General features: G+C 38.7%; 1 protein-coding gene across 1 annotated transcript in view; it reads left to right on the forward strand.

Annotated features, from left to right (window-relative positions):
* Nucleotides 1-21,096, forward strand: part of LOC100740750 (neurogenic protein mastermind) — a gene marked incomplete at its 5' end in the record, with an annotated part of 247,459 nt that overhangs the window by 148,560 nt on the left and 77,803 nt on the right. The window contains 2 exon segments of the mRNA XM_024369169.2: nt 18,818-19,636; nt 19,638-20,537. Of these exon segments, the coding sequence (XP_024224937.2) occupies nt 18,818-19,636; nt 19,638-20,537 (1,719 nt within the window).

Consider the following 21,096-nt stretch of genomic DNA (forward strand, 5'->3'; position numbering starts at 1 on the left):
TTTATCGCCACAGCGAAAAGCGGCCCAGCCTGCCGCAGCTCGAGCGCCGCTGCACCGGCCCGCGATCGATCCGCAAGCTTTCTCTCTGCTCTGCCTTTCCTCCTCGACGCGTTCCTCTCTGTTAGGTTACGGGGACCTACAACTAACGAATTGCATTTTTTTGTCATTTTGTGGAAAATGCTTGTAATGGTTTTTCTGGTAATTTAATTAGTGCTAGGAAGAGGTAACTTTTTTAGTTTGGAAATTAAGTTTCATAGATGTGTAAAGTTGATCTATAAATGATTATTCCTTTTTTTTTGTTATCGTCAGTTTCGTGAATGATTTTTATGGAAATTTTGTAAGGTTCGTGTTACGATGTTAGGAGTGCGCGAACTTTTTATGTGAAAAATTGAATTTTATTTGGAATAATGGGGAACCGCAGTTGACAAAAATAAATGTTCTTTTTTTTATTATCAATTTCGAAAGTGTAAGTCTTTCTGATAATTCTTTATGGAAATTTTGCAAACGTTGTTATTACGTCGTAGGAAATGCATAATACATAAATTAATCGCGCGTGTTCTGTTGTGATTTCTTAAGAGTCGTAGAAATAAATGAGTTGGTTTTCCTGGTTCAAAATAATCGAAATTTCTAGTAAATCCTACAATTTGGATCTGATTGTTTAGGTAGCTGCATTCCAAGAATAGTAGTATTTTATTACACAATATTTAAGGCATGACATCATTTCACGTTTATTTCTTTAAGTCGAGCATCTTTGAGCGATGTCACCTTTAGTTTTCACCCTAGGAATTCTTCAGCCTGTTAGTTCTTTACGGGTGTCGTTCTTTACTTTCCGGTATTCACGCTTCATCGCAGCGAACGTTGTAAAGTGTACGGGACGTCGGCTACCTAATATCAAAATTTGCATACGCATTGTAATACGAGAGCCAGTCGATATATTGCGCGCCGCGTGCATCGTATATTTTCCTTTTTCCACGTTTTGTTTCTCGCTCAGCGTGCTCGAGGTCAAGGCAGCCGCTCATAATATTCCATTACCATGGATCCACTAAACGTCTCAGCGGCAAAATCGCGTATGATTTTGCATATAATTTTACATTGCACGCCGTGTATACTACCGATACGGTGAAGTTTCAAAGCGTTTCGTATCAGCGGTGTAAATACCTCGAGTAGTTCGTTAACCCTTTTACGTACAGTGACCAAGAAATATGTTTTTGGTATAGAAAATTTGGAGTTTTAACGTCTTAATTAGTTTGATTGGTTTCTGAAACCAAAAAAATGAAACAGGTTTATTTTGTTGAAAACAAGCAGATTAAACACATTCGATAAAAGGTTTAACGCTGGAAATAGATTAACGTATAAAGAGTTAAGATATAAAACTTGTACCAAAAGGATCAAAATGAAAGATTCATGGAAAAATATATGATACAAGGAGAGAAACTTTTATAACGAATAATTCATATCCCCAAAAATGCACTGTTCCCAGACCTGAATGATTTCTGTGAAAAATTACATTCTAAGAGATCATTTTGCCTCACTCATTCTAGTAATTCTAGTATTAACTAAGAATGATGAGTTAATTCATCATTGGAGAACGCTTCCGTTGCGAGTAAGACAAATTACAAATGAGTCATTCAACTTCGTTGAGATTTTGCGTCAATGATAGTGTGCAATTCGACAGGTTTATACATACATATCTCTTGCATACACATATACATCATACAATACAATTGTGCGATTCCGCTATTGCACCTGCTATATCCAATGAACAATACACGTGCATTCTATCTACAAGAATTCATTTATGTACGGTAATTAGTCGAAACCAAAGTAATGGTTATAGGTGTAATGGAGCAATGCAACATTGAGAATTCGTAGCAGTGACGATGTGTGTGATTCGCTAACTGAATATTTCTAATGATTAATGGTGCAACGCACACGAGCGTGCGATTCTGTTATTAAGCTTTATATTATGGCTATAGTCGCCTATATACTTCGCCTACAGTTTTCTCACGTTTAGCTCACGTGACTTAAAAATTTCTTTCCCTCTCTCTGTGAGATGTATCTGTATGATAATAAAAAAAAGCACGAATATTAAAAAATTTTTGTCCTTCGCTCGAGTTAATACTTTTCAGAAGTAATTGGCGAAATTAATTACATTAGCGTAAAGCTCAAAATGCTCATACGCGTTGCATCATTAGCAACGTACGTAAAGTTGTCGAATATGAGGACAGCGTTACAAATGTGCAAATTCTAGACATCTGTTCGACTCTCTAGACATTAGGCTCTGTATTCTGAAGGCACGTGCACTGATTCTTATCTGGATCGTTAAATTGTACAATTTTATGCAAATCCGTATATTTATGAACAGAACTACTGGAATAAATCGTAAAAATGTTTTCCTACATTATGTACAATTCTGTATATTTCTATAAGCTTTAAATATTCATTATGTGCATAAATATGTGCAAACTGATTACTATTCTCACAAATATCCTTTTAGATGGAGATCGACGTAAAAAGCAATCGGTATTATTAACATAATCTTCCATTAAAATCTTCTGTTAAAATCGTTGGTCGAGATTTATAAGGGTCTTTTCATATTTAATTACCAGGCGACTGGGTCGATTGATATTTTGCGCTGTATTTATGTTTCATCAAATTTCGTCATTCATTAAACGTATCGAATATCATGGAAACGTTTTCTATACGTTATTATTCATACTTTAATTGCCCGTAAATAAACTGTAATTCTAACGCATTTCACGCAGAAATACCATTTTAACAATTACTTACGTGAAAAAATATCATTAATAAAAGCTATATGAAATACATTATATAAAACATATTTTGTTAATTTTTTACATGAAAGCTACGTCGGAAGCTAATTTGATCCGGCAGTTCGAGGGAGATAACAAAGAAATAACAATTTACAGGTAATTTAGATGACAGAATTGGAATTACAATATTACATCACGTGTATAGTGTGTACGATCGTTAATTAATATTGCCCGAAAAGAAGGGAGAAACACGCGTAATTCCGTTGCGTGGGGTTAATCAATGACCGCGATATCGTCGGAGAGAAGAAACGCAGCGAGGAAAGTTTTTCGCGTACGCACACGCGCAAACACACGCGCTCGCCCATGCAGAATATGTATCAACGACTCAGCGTGTAAAGGGTTGCAAGTTGTCGCGTGTACCTCCGTCCCGCAAATGGAATCTCCCACGCTTATAGTGAATAATTTCACGAGTATCATCGTGAATTATACAGAGGCATCAGTGTGTTGCACGCCGGACACTACGCGATAGCGATTGGCCGACGTGAAATTAATGCGCGAGTATTATCGAGTGTCGACGTTGCGCTCTGAATAAACACCCGTTCGTTAGTTTTTTTTTTTCAACACCGATCGCAGTTGTGGTTTTTCCCGTTAATCGCGAATAGATCTGCGGGATGAACGTTGAATTTCCACGATTCTTCGGTGATATTTTGTTGCACTTGGTATGTAGCATAAAATATAGTGAAACAGATATAGGGAGGATTTTTTAAATAATGCAGAATCTTTCAGTTGCAAAGGGTTTTAATAACACCGTCTAAAAGAAACGTACATATGGAAACTTTTTTCCATGAATTCAACTTCGCTTCCCTCTTCGAGCCCCATAGCATTAACGTACACGCATGTGAATATTCACCAATCCCTCGGACTTCCCAGAAACGCTTCAGACACCCATTATTTTTCTATTATCTTCTAATTATGCCTTTTTAAATATTCAAACGTTCGGCGAATCGAATTGAAATAGTTGCATATTCGACGATCGAGGGACGAATCAAGGCTAATAATAGTACGATAAATAAGCAATTGTTGGCGACTTTGAGAACGAAATTGCATAATTCTCTCCGTTCTTTCTCGTTCACGGCCAGTCAAAGGTGACGCTTGTGCATCGATGACCAAAAAAAGAGGTAAACGCGAATGTGTAATTTCTCTTGACAAATAGGGGACCAACTTACCTTCTTGCGTTCTATTCTTCTCGGCGGAAGCCCCATATAGAATGGGGAAACGAAGAAAACAGGAGAATATCCGAGTGGATATTCGGAAAGAATATTCGATACGTTCTCCAGGACATTTTATAAAATTAATGGCGAATCTTATTCAAATAAGATTTCAATAGGATAGAACACATTACAGATTGCTAGTTCTACTGTCAACAATAATTAGATTGCGGATGTTTATGCAATTTCATACTTTTATGAATAAAGTTAAGGGAATGGAATCCAATTGGGCATTTGTTACATCTGTTCGGTATTATTACTTGCATTTACGTTGTATATTTTACATATTTATTTATACATTAGCTTATTATATTCTATTTGTATATTAACTGTTATTCTGTACATTCCAGTACTGTTAAATTGCCCATAAATGTACCAAAAAATATATCCTTGTTACAACCCCTTCTACATGTTACATAAAATTTCACAACAAGCTCATTCATCAAATATTAAATACGTCACAATATAAAAACAAAATATTTTACACAATATGACTAGAAATAATTATAATTCGCTACGTTAAAAAATTGTTTAGAGTCACAAGAAGGTACCGAGCTTCTGTATGATATAAATTTACGAGAATCTCCTCGGTACATGAGTAGAGTCAGAAAGGAACAGAGAAAGAGGACGATGAAGAGAGAAAGAGAAAGAGAGGTGGCGAATCGGTGCGCTGCGCTGGTTGGTTCGCGTATCGCGTATGTGCCGGTTACGCACGTTACAATCACGTGATTCCATTATGCCTGCCTGCGCGCGATTTGTTATTGTAATTACTGGAATCTGCATATCAAGCGACGAAAGTCTACGGCCGGGCTTGTGCTTTGTATCGTGACACGCGGATCTATCGTGCGCCGTAATAGTTGACGCGCGATATCATCAAACGGAGTTGCACGAAAACCATCCCGTGCTCGAAATCCACCAGGGAAAAGAGTTAAACATTTCTTATTGCGTATGAAACTATGAAGATCTCTGGTATAACGATTAATTAGTTAATAGCATTAATGAAAGGACAAGTTAAAAGCCGCGAATTATATAGACTTTTCTTTTAAAATCTTACAGCTTTACGTCCAATTAGATAACTTGTAATTTGTGAAGCTCTCTTTTTAAATTTCATGCGAATTTTGTCACAAGTTAATTATGACTATATATATATATATATAGGTAGGAATTGGTTTCTTGAATGATTTTCACCTTATTTTCAAGAGTTTATTTAGGTAGAAAGTACTCTAGTACGATAACAAAATCTTCGCTTCTTTTTCATTTCATACGGACTCGTAAATCATACATTTACCATCAGATAGTGGAAATATCATCAACAAAAATCGAACCTCTATATAGAATTGCCGTAAATATTCCATGTTTTTTATACAAAATATATTTTCTATACTGAATGAAATTTGCAAACACGTTTGAATGAAACAGGTTTCAGTCGCGAAAGATCGGAATTCGAGTTAGATTCTTAAATCGAGTCGTTGATTGTTGCGAAAACAAGAAAATCGTCGACGCGATGACACTGTTTCCTCGTTGGTTTTTATTCACGAATTTTCGTGCCTGTCCAAGGAACGCCTTAACTTTTTATTGACCAGACTAGCGAGAAACGAACGATCGTTCGCTGGCACAATGAGCATCGCTACCCAACAAGCGGAATTTTCGATGGGTAAGCATTAAGCGTACGCCTACACCGAGCACCATCCACTAGTCTAAAAGTAACCGAACCGATATCCAGTCTAAATATGGATTTGCGTGTACGTTGGCCTTTGTGAACGCTGTTCGAGCCCTGCTCCCTCTCTGTTCGATCTCTCTTCTTTCAAATTCATTGCCTTGCCTTGAAAAGGAACGATTCAACTTTCGAAGGAACCAGTAAAGTCACCATAAGCAAAGAAATTTTATGACCGGTGAATTTTCTAGTTTTTATAGTTTTTCTCCGAATTTGATGTCTTATCATTCTTATCTTTATAGACTCGGTTAGATGTTGGATACAATTTGGAGATTATCCCAGTTCAATAGTTTAGGATACGATATTTGGAAATTAATTTCAGCTCGTGTAAATTACGTGCAAGTGGAGATTACGAGTCTGCTTGTTCAATGTATTTCGTGTAGCTGATAATGAGCGTAATCGTAGATTTGAAATCATTGATTTCCAGTAACACAGCGTGTATGAAGCTTCTTCGAAAATTAAGATACTCAGGTTTAATTCTAACTTTTTTTTTACATGAAACTATGTGTCTTTTATGACTTAATTGATGTATAATGTTCTTAATCCCGCACAAGGAAGTATTTTTGTCCCAAAGTAATTAGGTTAAAAGTGTGCGAGTTAATGAAAATGAAAACTCTCCCACTTTTATAAGTCTTGCACGTATAGCTAATTGTCCTTCGATATAGTTTATGCAAAGCTTCGCATGATAAAATCTATATTCTCCTATTAATATATCTTTTTTCCATATAAATTAATCCCTTTATAACGGAAATATCCTATATAGAACACAATCATCTCTTGCCTTATTCTACTTGTCGTATTCGCTCAGTTTACAATTTCATCCCCCAACTTTGTTACTCGCGAACGGAGAAATTTCTTTGGTTATGGCCGAGTCGGTAATTCAGGGGTGGAAAAAATTGGGTCGGAAAGTTGGAGGCCCAGTTTCGCAACGAAAGACGCGTTTCTGCCAATTGGACGAGACCTGCGCCCTTCCTTTTCGCGTCATCCCCGCGGAAAACGGCCGGCTATGGTTCGTTGCCTGCTTCCGATCCGAATGTGGACAGGGGCGTTGATTTCTCCCGTCGTAAGTCCACGAAATATTCGACTATAGGCGTTCCGATCGCGACGATGCTAGGAACGTCGATTTTTCGAAAGTCACTGGTAAGAGATCGCTCGATGCTGGCGAGGCGATGCAAGTAGAAAGCGTAGATTTATGGCGGATTAGCTGTTGAAGTCTCAGTGACAGAGAAAAGATGACGCTCGAAAGTTTCGAATATCGTGATCGTGCTGTTACGTTTTGGAATTTGTTATTCCCGATGAAAACTTTTGAAAAGTTATATTACATACACACGGTATTTTGACTTACGTGAAGATTGCATATACTTGTTTGTTGTATAAATACCAGATCTTCTATTATTCTTCGAGTTTTACTAACTTGCTAAAAAATGTCAAGGCCTTTTTTCTTGAAATTAGTCTACGATTCTACGAAACTTTAAAATTCGTCGCGATGCATTTGATTGAAAAATTTCAGTTAAATTAACATGTGGAAGCAAGTCATTTGTTTCCTGACAATTGAACGTAAGAAATTAAGAGATTAACCAAAAGCGATGATCAATTTCGCTTCCAAAAAGCTTGTGTATTAAGAACTATATATAATATCGCGCAACATTTGACTTGAAGAATATAGAACACGTGATTTCAAGTTTCTGCAAAACAACCAAACAAAATACTCGAAGAGGAGCAAACCGTAGGATTCGAAGTGGCGATGGTATCCCGAGATGTTCACAGGTGATCGAAAAGTTTTGAGATCGCGGAAAGGGCGATTGTCTCGAAAACAGTAGCCTCGACACGACGTGTCCTATACGCGAACTCTCCAAGGACTTTCGTAATGGAGTTGTATCAATAATACAGGGGCGTAATAACTTCGGAAGCAGGGGCTGCCACACCCTATTAACCGCATCGCTTCCACCGCAATTACAGCACGCCGTCGTACACTCGTGGCTTGACACGATATTACTAGGCACTGATAATAAACTTACATAGATAGTAGATGCTCCGTCGTACACTTCATCCTTGTTCACTGGCGTTTAAACCGAGAAACGTGCATAACAAGGTCTTTTGTTAATTATCAGATTGAACGTCACCGAGAATATTCCTGATTTCTTGGACTTTCACATTTCGGTATCTTTTCCTTTGAAGAGATTCGTTCGATAGATGTGACTAGTTTCGTAACGAAATTTCAATGTAGAGATTCAAGTAAACGCAAGAAGTGTAACATATCTAGCGTAAACTAACTTATGTACGGATCAATGAACTATAAGGTTAGTAGGTAGATAGGTAGTTTTATTAAAACCTAGCAGCTTTGAAATAGGTCTTGGAATTACGAATTTTTTAACTTTTCAATATTACACATAATTTATTATTATAAATATTCAAAGTTATTGTCAATAACAGTCTTTCCAGTTTGAGCCTAAAACGGAGATTGGTGTAAACTTAAATAAATAATTGTTTCCTAATCGCATCCTCTGTATTCAGTTAGGCTAAACGAAGAAAGTCACAGCAAAATTCTTTGTTAATTATTATCGGACTGGACTACTCCAATAATAATTATCATCTCACATACTGGCGGTTCTGAGAATGGCATTTGTTTGATCAATCAACGATCATTTATTAGCCTAATAGTCTAATGGGAGTGAACGATGTTTGTTGATCGCTACCGAGGATAGAAATCATCGACGATTTTCGTCGAATTCGCGGTTACGAAAATTAATCGAGTTTGCATCGTTAATTAGCGCAATAATGATTAATTATGTTGCTTTTCGTGGAACCGTGATTCTGAATATTTGTGTCGTTAATCGTCGTTTTAATTGTCTATTCATCACCGATACAAATATCATTAAGGATTCCATAACTTTCATAGAATTGTGGTACTAAAGACCGATGTGTTTGTTTTATGAATTATTCTGATCGTTATTCAACATTTATTGTAATGTAAATCGTGGCTGATTCTGAAAATCACGGTAAATAATGTATTTTGTTAAATGACGGTATTGTGAATCGAAGTTTTGACGGATTGGATTAAAAATCGTGGATAAATCTGATTTCCATTGCACCTTGCTGACAAAAATTGATTGAAATACACGAAATATTCTGTCGGTTTGGGTATTCGTGTTATTTGTGCAGTTGCCACTATTTCAGGATGTTTTCAAGTTTGGAATTTACGTACTGTTTATCGATGGATGATGCAACGCCATGTCGAATTTGAATAACACGATCCACCGTGTGAATAACGAATGTATTTGTAAATTTTCTGTTAGTTTCTTACGTATTGGAAATCTATATCTGTTAAACACGGTTCGTCAACGAATATCCCATTACTGTTCACTACCTCGTACTCTACGCAGCTTCCTGAAAATTCCACTGTTCATGGGACAGCTACTTCATTTCATCGCTATGATTCTTTTCTTATCCTTATTTTATTTCAAGAGAATTAAGTCTAATTTCCAAATGATTTCACTTAGATTAATTGCTTTAAACCATTCAAAAGCAGGAAGACAATTACTTCTACGTTTCAAACTTTTCCGCTCATCTCGATAATCAGCAACAGTTCCAAAGAAATAAAAAAAGAAGACTGTTTGCAAAGAAAGAGAATAGTAACAATTTTGATCCAGTGTCGATGAGGACGAATTAACAGGAGAATCGATCGGTTTGGTTAAAAGCGTTTTAACGGTTAATTGTAACGTAATCGCGCACACCGACCACACGCTAAATTGATATTTATACATCTGCGACCGAATTAGAACGGCTTATAAATACCCGGGCCGCAAATAGCGTGTGGCATCGCGACACGTGCGACCACATGAGATGCACTTCATACGCTTGTTTATTATTTACTGTTTACCCTTCGAAGCGACGACCTCTTTCGTTGCCACCAAAATTCCAGTATTTCGCCACTTTCCATGTGCTGCATTCGTAAATTTTAACCTATAACTTCGCTGCAATCCAGCAATTTTTACTTTGCTAATTTATTTATTTTGGAAAATATCTCGATGAATCTCGATCGATACGATGTATCACGAAAAAGGATTATCGAAAAATAATATTACATTTTGTAATTTTTACATTTACTTTTCACACCATCGAATATCCTTCGTATAGAACGAGCATTGTTTAAAAAATATAAAAAAGATATAATTTGAGAAATTATAAATCGTATTTAGATTAATTAGGTCTTAAATCGGTAAAAGGATACGGATGACATATGCGAGGTGGAGAATCGAATAGATTGTTAGCAAAAATTAGATTATCCTGATAAAAAGGATAACGTAAATGCGTCTTTGCCGCTTAAGAAGATTACGATCCCTACGTGTCTCGCCAGGAATTTGCAATTTCCAGTTGAATATGTATAAACGTCTGGAATGTTAAGTTTAGTGAATAAACAGAAGAGTTACGTTAATATCATGGGAGGAAATTTGAATTGTAAACGGGGATAGCTATTTTCATCGAACGCGTTTCGATTTGAAGGCTGTAAAGTGTTGTTTTCTCTTAACCCTTCTTTCAACTGAGGATTATTTTAATATCTACACGCAATTCTTAGCATATCGAAATCAGTTCGCATGGAGGATCGTCGATGCAAGATTTCTATTACGACCATTATAGGAGATAAAATGTACGATTTTCGTTGTATCTGTCTATTCGTATTCTTCATCAAGTTTAATGAGAACATAAATGTACAGCGATCGCTAGAATATTTAATAGTTAGAACGAATTTCTACTTAGCTCCTAATTCTATTTATAAAAATATGAATTTACATAAATAGCCACAGCTTAAAAATAATAGAACTAAATCGTGGAATAGACTAATGAATAAAATACAAAGCATAGAATACATAGAATGTCTTTATACTATCATAAAAAGGCTTAATATAGCAACTGTTGGACCTCGCTGGATTTTTGTAGATTACATAAAGAAAGTCATCTACGGAAGCTTTCTTTTGCTTTAGAAATGACTAACTTTCGTTTTGGATATAACCGACACTTTCTAGGAGAAGAATGTTTTATTGTCGATGTTTATTACGAGTAATCTTCATAAGGACGTATGCCCTCATAAAGGCTGGAAAGTGTATACTTAACCACTTTTAGTTTCATTACCATTGTGAGCGATGACGATGGTCATTATACACGAAGACCCGAATGCTTCATTCATGTCTGTGATATCAAGTACACTGGTCACTATTAATATACATAATTTCGTCTAATTTAGTATTCTAATGCAGCAGCTTTTTTTTTTTTTTTAATATATTCAGAATCGTTAGAATTATTCAAAGTTCAAAACTTACAATTACTATGACAAAGTTTAAATATTTTTCTACTTGAATGATAAAATGAGAAATTTTTCATTAAACAAGAAAACACGTTTGATCGTTTTTTCTATAAAGTAATTGCTCCTTCGACACGAAGTATATCGTACACAAACTGGATTTCTCGTGAAGTCGCCCAGTCATGACAGGTAACAAGGGCTCACCGCACTCTCTCGAGTCACAGATACGCTCTTCACCGAAAACAAGCTAATATACGACAATACCAGTCTACATAAGGCTCCGATACTGTCTTAATACTATCAGTTTATACTAATTTTCCATTACTATTATCCTATTACTCGTGTTACTTGTCATCTGAAGTACCATTTATCGTACGGATAAGCATGTAACTTTAATTACGATAGCTATTTAAACACACGTTTTCTATATCCAGAAGTTAATATCTCCGTATCTCGACAACGATCAAACTATTCAAGAAACACAGATTCTTTGTAAAAATCGTCAAAATAAAGTAAGCTCGAATAAAATATTTCAGCGTGCGTTTTCTAACGAAACCCGTTACGTCCCACGTACAATCTTCGTATTTCGACTATGATCGGATTATTCATGACGGACAGTGAATGGCTCGTCTGATATTTAGGTCGTGCATTAACAGTTGACTAGCGGAGAACTAGTAGCGTCGTTAACGAAACGTGTAACGCTGAATAGATGCGGTGTATCCTCCCACGCAGGAAGGGAGCTCGCACGCCTCAAGGTTACTCACTGACACGCTTCTTATCTTTTCGTGTATCGCCAGAACACATTGTCGAGATTCAACAGATTGCCCGATTTCACGCTGTCGAACGGTTGTTTCTATTATTGATATGTCGTCGCTGGGAAATATCGCCGGAGAAAATATGCTCGCTCTAAACCGTGAAGTTGCGCGTGGCTCGAGGTCGACGCGAGTATTCGAAGATAAATGAGACTATTTGTAAGTTCACTTCCCGTGATTGCCTTGCAACAGGAATATAAGGGTCGTTTGCGCGATTGGTGCCGAGTCATGTTTCGATTCTCTTTGCTCGTGAAGTTTCCTACGATTGTTCCTCCCCTTTTTTCGTTTTATGAATGATCAACCATAGGAGATGAGCTAAGCGTAAGGGAATGTTTTATAATGGAACTGATATAGTTTATTTAGATTGGAAAGAGGAAGATGAAACGAAGTATAGTGGTTTAAGTTTTGTCTCCATTAAGTATGGATAAATATATACAGGGTGGTTGATAACTGGTTGTACAAGCGGAAAGGGGGTGATTCTACGCAAAAAAAGAAACCGAAAATATAGAATAAATATTTTTTTTTTAATTTTTCCATCGAGACAACGATCTACAGTGAGATCCGTTATAACGAGACTTGATAAAGTGCACGCGTACCGAGCGAAAATTCAAAGTCGATTTTCTCGAAAACAAAGCCTCAAAGAAAACATTTTTATTCTATATTTTCGGCTTCTTTTTTCGCGTAGAATCACCCCCTTCCCGCTTGTACCACCAGTTACCATCCACCCTGTATAAAACTGTGTTACAAATGAAATTTTAATCGAGATATATCTATTATGCTAGCAGAAAAATGATCGATTCAGTGTAAACGTTTTAATACTTTTTTGTAGTAGTAAATACTCATTATTCAAACTCATACTTACTTAAACGCCCCGCGTTAATTAATTCTCTGCGTTGCACGAGACTGACCTCGCGCAACCTAATAGAAGCGTCATGTACCATCGCTTTTTCGTTTCAGCAGGTACTGTTCATTAATCATCAATTCTCAAAACTGTTTCGCAAAACAATTTTATCTAAAAACCAGCCTAACGCACGAATCTTTGATATACTCTGCGCTTAGTAGACCAGGCACAAGAAGAGTAAGAAATTAATTATTATTTTATCAAGTTTGGCGATACGTTGGAAAAATACCATTTATGCCACTCGGAGTACATAATTATGGTTCAATGCGTGGACATGAGCGAGTGGTGAACTGTTACTTCTGGCTGAAGTGGCATAACGTTGGATCCAAGTTCGGTAAACTCGTTGATGCAGCCGTTAACCGATTTCGGGGGTTAAATCAGTTGCCGGAGCGTTCTCGGTTAACCGTTTATACGTACATGTATAGTACTCACTATTAATTCACGATTTCTAAGTCGCCGAAGTAATCGCTCGTATGAACTCTTCGAGCGTAATAAAGAACGAACTACTTTATACAGTGGTGAAAAATCACGAAACGAAGACCAAAATCCATATGTTACAAGCTTAATCTATGTATAATGTATATTAATGTATAAGCTTCATCTATGTTTAACTTTACAATTGATATTGTATATTAAATTTAGATAATCGAAGAATCTTTTCATATAAATAATTAAGAATTTTCAGCACTATTCTGTGGTAAAATAAAAATTCGCACGAGACGTATTCGAAGAGGTAAAATTTATTCACCCATGGGAGATTAATTCCCAGGAACAATTGCCATTTTGCAATTGGATATTTCCTAACTATTCCTTTAGCGAAATTTATATTGAGAAACTATAATACTGTAAGTAAATTGTATAATGGATTTAAATGTTAGCAGCAAAAATATTTGTTGCAGTGAATTATAACGAATCGTATTGAATTTCGTAATGGTTCGCTTCAGATCGATTTTACTTTCGTAACGAAAGAAATTGTCAAGGATTCTACGGTAACGTTTTACGATATATCCATTGAAAGTTAAATATTATATTTCCATGATTTATTTCCAACTTTATTGCCACGAATACTTGAAAATACTTAAAAATTCGTCTGTATGAGGTGGCATTTAGGGGTAAAGCAACGAAGGTGCGTGACAGAGGAAGAAACAGAGGAGCGAATGCGTTGGGAGAGACAGGTTGATGAAACCGAACCGACGGGAATGAAAGTCTGCGAAGATTTATGTCCGCGTTAATAACTGCGTCGTCGTTCGCGGGATATCGCTGTCGACAGTCTCGATTGTGTTTCTCGCGGTGCCCGAGGAAAATCGGTGCACCCTACAGCGCCGCGCGTTTACTTTCACGTATTGACCGCGTTGAAACGTGCGTAGAAGGTGTTTCCAACGTTTCTGACAGACGTTCTTCTCGCCAGATGAATGCGTGAAAGCGAGCAATTTTGCGTGTTGTACGTCGGACAATTGTTGTTTACGCCTTTGAAGGAGTTATAGTTGCTTACATCGTTGAGTAATTTACCATGGTCGTTGGATGTAATGTACCAAATGTTATTAAAATGCACTTTCTTTCGAAATATTCAATGTTTAGAAGGCTTGGACTTAGAAATCTCGTTCTTATTCTTCTATGTTTTTCCACGAATAACATAGACAATTCGGTGTAGTTGCACGAAGAAATTTTAGTACGAAGATAAAAGAGAATGATTGAAATTTTGACCAATGTTTTGGCAAGCCAAAAATTAATTCAAATAAGATAGTAATAAAATATTAAAAAGTATCTTTTGTTTCAGAAATAATAGAACGTTTTCAATTTTAATAACATCGTAGGAAAATGCGTGAATCACATCGTTGCTAAATGTTCAGGAAAAAATTAATTAGAGGAGATTCAAGATATTCCAATGAAATTTATCGAGTTTGTTGAATCAACGAGTGACGTCTCGTTAAAAACGACCGATTAATTAGAAACAGTTGTGGAAGTCCGAGGAAGAGGCAGACGCGGAAAGATCGATCGCCCCCGTGCACGGATTCTACGAATTCTTTGTACACGGCTTAAAGAATCGCTTTCTACGAAGTTCGAAACGACGGTTGAAACTTCCTAGTCCATTTCCCGTACCAGTCAGCCTTGGAAACTTACAGACCGAACGTATACGCTACATCTAATATAAGGAGACCGATAACGGACTTCTGAATTTTTCTAATCCATCTATGGCGCTGTTTTTTACCGACTTTCTTTGTGTATCTCAAATGGTTTGTGAGCGTGGAAAGGTTGAAATAGGAACTTGAAAATAACCTAAGTTATGAAATTCTGAATAACGAAGCAATTGGACCGGGCGAGAAAGATTTCTCGTACAATATGTTTACTTTCACTGAATTGCGAGGTGATTGTAAGAAACTTGGAATACAATAATTTATTAAAGAAGAGAGAAGAATTAATATCATTTGTAACGAGTGTGTATTACGCATTTCAAACATTCATCAACCGAGGATACTAATTACACTGGAACTGTTTTTGCGCGAATTCCATTTATTTAAAAAATTCTGGCTATTGTCCGATTAAACGAACTCTTGGCAATTGAATCCATTTATCTGAACACAGACTCCTATTATATGAACGAAAAATCGCGGATAATGGCGAGAATCAAAGCGCTTCTATTATATAAACTCCTCCAAAGATAAGACAGCAAATATTATAAAAGACAACGATTCTAAGCGTCCGTTCTATTCCAACAGATTCTAAAAAGATCTTCACGACAGTTTTCGCCAAACGCCGCATTTCCCAACGTCCATTGAGCGATTTCGATCAAGAAATCGATTCATCTTCGCGAAAGCAGTGAGAATTCTCGTGATAAACGGTAGAGAATTCGACAAACGGAAAGGTGGTTCCGCATGGAGGCGAGTTCGAGCGTATCGCGGGACGCGAGCGAACGCGATAAATCTCGGCGTAACGCGGTCTCTGGCCGACGCAAGACGGTGTGGTCCCAAACGTCTCTGGTGAGCCGCGAGGAAATTGCGGAGAAAGCGCACGGTAATGCAGACATTTCCGTCGCCTAGCGGAACCGGAACGCCCGTATTTTTCGCCCAGGGAAAACGAGAAAGCTGGGGCTGGATTGTGTGCACGATGGTGGCCCTGTAATAGACGCGAGAGACGGGATCCTTGGGAGCAGTTTTCGCCGGTGTGCCGCCTTCACCGGAGCAATTTCGAGGGGCGAAAAGTGCACGGCCCTCGTCAGATAACAGGCCGACCCGTGTCGATATTCCTTTTACCTTGTATTTCGCGTTACGGTCTCTGTATTTACCTAATGAACTCGGCGATGATTTTTAGATACAGCTTTCATTTTTAGTCTTCTTTCGCTCCTTGTTGGCTTCGGTGTTTTTGGAAAGCATGTACAGTATCGCTCGTAAGTATACGGGCACTTTGGTTAATCTATGATAACAATGTATGAATCTTATCAAAGTAATTCGTAAAAGTCGATGCATCGGTAATTAGAAGCTTTTTTTATGGAATAACGTGAAGATATAGCGTATTGTATTTTATTTTGTTGCCATCTCTTGGGAGTTCGATGTTTGATATTTTTGAGATCTTTTAATACAAGAATCGTTCTTAAGCAAACAAGACTATAAACAAATACGTTAGTAATTACCGACAAATCGAAATATTGGATCGTTCGGTATGCTCGTTGCGATTTTGAAGGAAGTTGGTCGACATAAAGAATCATATTGAAAAGTTTTTCGCCGAGAAGCCTGAGAGTTTCTGGAAGGATGGAATATTCAAGTTGCATGAAAGATGAAGAAAGCTTGTGGAACAAAATGGCACCTATATAATTCAATAAATGTATATTGGATCGAAATGTAAATCGAACAAATTTTTCAAGCAACCTAATATAATCAACCAACACTCGTATTTGGAAAGTCGCAGAATTTTCTACTGAAACACTCAGGCTGAAAGTATGAAAATCTTATTACTTCAACATCAGATAAAACCCTGTACGCAATATTAATAATATCAACAAGACAATAATGATACAAGTAAAATCTCAAATAATCCTACTCTTCCCTAAAAAAAACATTATTTTTTCTTCCATCACAATTAAATGCGGATTCAACGAAATATGTCGTTGCATCTGCTGAAGATGTGGATTCGTTCAAGCTCAAGCCATCTAAAAGAGGAAAACGCAGAGGGATATTCGCGGAAACGTACGTAGGACGAGCGACCCCTATTAGAGGGTAATACGTATTATCGATTTTAGAACGAGGCGCAGGTTATCCCGGTTCAAATCATGACAAATGTATACTACCGTGTGTGGCCCGGTTGTCTGCTAGCTTATACATGCACGTGTGTATGTATTAGTTCGGCCGCACCCTGGAAAAACTTTTCCCAGTCTTTTTTTCTTCGTATCAGCGCGCAACGGCAACTGCCTCCTGGATTAGGATATTCTCATGACTATACACGAACATCAACCCTTTACGCGTTCGAGCACGAACCTTTGTTTGATTCGCGATATCGCGAAACGATTCTGTGGATGAATGCTTTTTTTTTTTTAAATTGTCTACGATTATTGGTGAATTTTTTCATAATACGCGAAGCACTCTTTAATCTACCGAAAATCCATGATATAGAGGGATCGTGACGTGCGTGTCGCATAAAAAGGAAGAAGAATTACGAGAATTTCAGACCGGTTTTACAGAGAAATACATTTATTGTTCAGTCAGTTATTTAAATATAATAGACATCAGTCTCATAGAAAAATATATTTATTGTTCACTTAGTTATTTAAGTATAATAGACATCAGTTTCATAGAAAAATATATTTATCGTTTAGTTAATTAGAAGAGTAAGCGGATGCAAAAAAGGATTAGGAAATTTATTAATGAGTAAGATACTCGAATGAAAGCCAGCGATTGCCAACCATACCAAGACGCATAGACTCACGTGTCACGAATCAAATCGCGTTTCGTGTATCAAAATCTATACTCTAATTGTAAGTTGGCTCACACCAACATCCACGGGCGATAAAACAGACTGGTCAACGCGTTGTATCGAAACGTGGACTGCGGCATCTCGTACAAAGACGAAATGGGAAAAAGCGTTAGCAGTATCGACAGGTACAGTGAGAAATTGCCGGGTTAATTGCGAAAGAAACGGGTGAGCAGAACGAGGCATCCAGGCATCGGCGAGTTAAATATCCTGCGGTACCGGTTACCAGTGAGTCGGGATCGAAGAAAAACTGGCGAGTTTAGAGCACTCGTCGCGCGTTTTGCCTTGACCTACGAGCAGAACGCCTCTGCCAGCTTCTCCCTACCATCTTTTTCTTTTCCCTTTTTCCATTGTTTCTTCGTTCGACCAGTTGGCTGCTTCTAATGGGGAACGCGAACCACTACGGGGATTTAAAAGTTGTTGGGCTTCCTCGCGCTCCTTTCTCTCGATTAGCGTGATTTTCTTACATCTTATCTACGTGGGTGGTCAGCACAATAATTTAGATCGAAGAATTTAGTGACACTGTCGAGAAATCAATTTTCCTGCGTTGATATTCGAAGCTAAAATTAAAAAATTAAAATTTCTATCAATGCAGTTAGAAAATAAAGAAATCGATGATAGAATTTATTAACAATCCTAATAAGTGGGACGAACATTTTAAAGGTAGTAGAGTGCCGTGAAACAAAGTCGATACTTGATGACTTCGACAGGCGAAGTGACAGCTGATAAATCTTCGCGGGTTTTCTTCGTGTGATGGCAGGTCTTGATTGCTTCGAGTCATTTCTTTGCTAGGAATGGATTGGAATGTCTTCTTTTACAGCCTTCTTTGACCGTTATATTAGAAGGTTCTTTTCATCTTTCCTCTTTCTTTAAATTATGACACTGTCATTTCATGGAACCACATAAAATATTTCTTTTGCTGAATGTATCTGTTAATGTAATATGAAAATATGTTAAAATAGCAATAAGTTCAAATGCATTTACTCAACCATGAGTTCCGCTGTCAGTACTGAGAAACATTACCGCACTTTACTCTCGACTAACCGCCGTAACCAAACTAATCGACGTTTTCTCTTTCTCGTTTCAGCAGCAAAAATTCGTGAAGAGGACGGCCGAGGAGTTGGAGCCAGCCGGTGGTGGTAGCGGAGACGGTGGCTTCGGCGAGCCCCCCGTGAAGCTGCAATGCACGCAGGCACAGCATCAACATCAACAGGGACCCGGTGGCGGTGGTGGTGGCGGTCCCCATCATGGCCACGGCCAGCATCCGGCTGGGAATGGCGCGAACTCCACGGGTCCGACGCATGGCGGCGGTGGAGGTGGCGGCGGTGGTGGTGGAAATGAGGGACTGACCAAATTCTCCGTCGAAATTGTGCAACAATTAGAATTCACTACGTCTGCGGCTAACTCCCAGGCTCAACAGATCTCTACGAACGTGACTGTGAAGGCGTTGACGAACGCGTCGGTGAAGAGTGATCTTCTGAACGCGTCGTCATCGCCGAAATCAGGTCCGGATACGCCAGCATCCGCGACGTCTAGGCCTCAGACTGGAAACGGGGCTGGAGGCGGACCAGGCACTGGGAACGCTGGTACCGGAGCACCAGCTCCCGGTGGAATCGGTTGCGTGGATATCGGTAACCTGGTCGAATGCAAACAGGAGCCGGACAACGAGTTTGTCGATTTAGAACAATGCGCAGCCGCGCTGGAGAAAGACGCGGCAGCGAACGGCGCCGGGTTCCCTGGCTTTTCCGACTTCATGGGCGACGACACGGGCGATGAAATCATCACCTCGGATGCGTTCAAGGATCTCATCTCGGAGATTTCCGACTTACATCCCGAGTTCATGAAAGACTTTGATTTCGAGGAGAAGATCCCGGTGGAGGCATTGGCGAACAACGCGGTGGTAGCTGCGGCTGCTGCCNGCGGCTGCTGCCGCGGCAGCAAATAACAACAATAATAATAACAGTATCGGGACGAACAACGGACAGATCAAGATCGAGGATGACAAGGACTCGATACACCAGCAACACGGGAACGTGAACAGCAATAATGTAAACAACGGTACAAGTACGAATAATGGTAATGCCAACGTGCCAGCTAATTCGAGTCCTGGTGGTCTTGGCTCTGCCCAATATTCTCCAGCCAGGCTACCTTATTCCGGTCTGGACTTCAAGTCCGAGATGAGCCCCGCCGCTCAGACGCTGAAGCAAATGGCTGAGCAGCATCAACACAAAAGTCAACAGTTGGGTCTTGGTGGATTTAATCCTGGAGCCGCAGCCGCAGCCGCTGCCAGAGGACCAACCGCTCGTTCACCTTACGCGGAATTTCCTCAATTTGGTGGCACGTCCGACTATCTGGGCAGCCCTGGCAGCGCTGGTCCACCCGGTGGACAATCTCAAGCGACCTCGGGCACTGGATCGTATCACAAGAACAACGGTACGTCCGGATTCCAGAGTCAACAGACGAATGACATGTTTGTCAGCTCGCAAACTCAATTCGCCACGGGCCTCGCTGACATGAAGAGACCGCAGCCTGCCACCGGTGGCAAACCGACCATGCTTGGACCAAGCGGAGGGTATAAGCAGCAGTATTCGCCATACGGTAGCCCAGGATCAATGCCGAATCACGGCAGCCCTGGGTATCCGCTTCCACCAAGAGGCTCCCAAGGCGGCGGACCCAATCAAACCGGATCCCAAGGACCCTTCAGTAGCTCCACACCTCCTAGACCTCCCTCAGGACCTGGCACATCCACTTTACAAATTAACCAGGCACAGCAGCTACACATTAACAACCCCGGACATCAGATTCAGGTCAGTGGATATAATTTTTCCTTTTTGTCTCTTTCCTTCAGTTTGCTTGATTCGGTTATTTGTCGGAGATTAAACGTGTTAGATTTTACGAAATTTACTTTGGTTTCGTAAAGAAAGCTTAGCAGTTTTTAAAATGTAACGTAATTAATATAATTATTCGCTCTATTATACATAACAAATTAATTTGCTATGTAATAGATGACTGTTTACAAAAATGTTAAACATTGCTCAACCTTGAAAATTGTGAACAGCAAGAATTTTTAAGTGAAGAGTAAAATAGAATAGGCGAGGGTTGATTAAATCTTCAAAAATAATCTAATTCACAAGAAAAATAAAAATCTCCTACGATCATTAGAAAAAAGGAACATAAAAAGAAAACCAAAGTTTTTTTTAAATAGACAGCAAAATGATAAATAGAAACGTCAGGAAATATCGCGTGTGAGTTAGTGGAGGCCGAATGATATCTGTTGCGTCGCGACGACGCGTCTATTTTTGTCGGGCGGCATCACGACTCGACGTTGGTGGTGGCGACGGCGCTGGTAGTGGTAGCGACGTCGTC

The sequence above is a fragment of the Bombus impatiens genome, unplaced genomic scaffold, assembly GCF_000188095.3.
Source record: "Bombus impatiens unplaced genomic scaffold, BIMP_2.2 scf_0543, whole genome shotgun sequence".
NCBI classification, from domain to species: domain Eukaryota; kingdom Metazoa; phylum Arthropoda; class Insecta; order Hymenoptera; family Apidae; genus Bombus; species Bombus impatiens.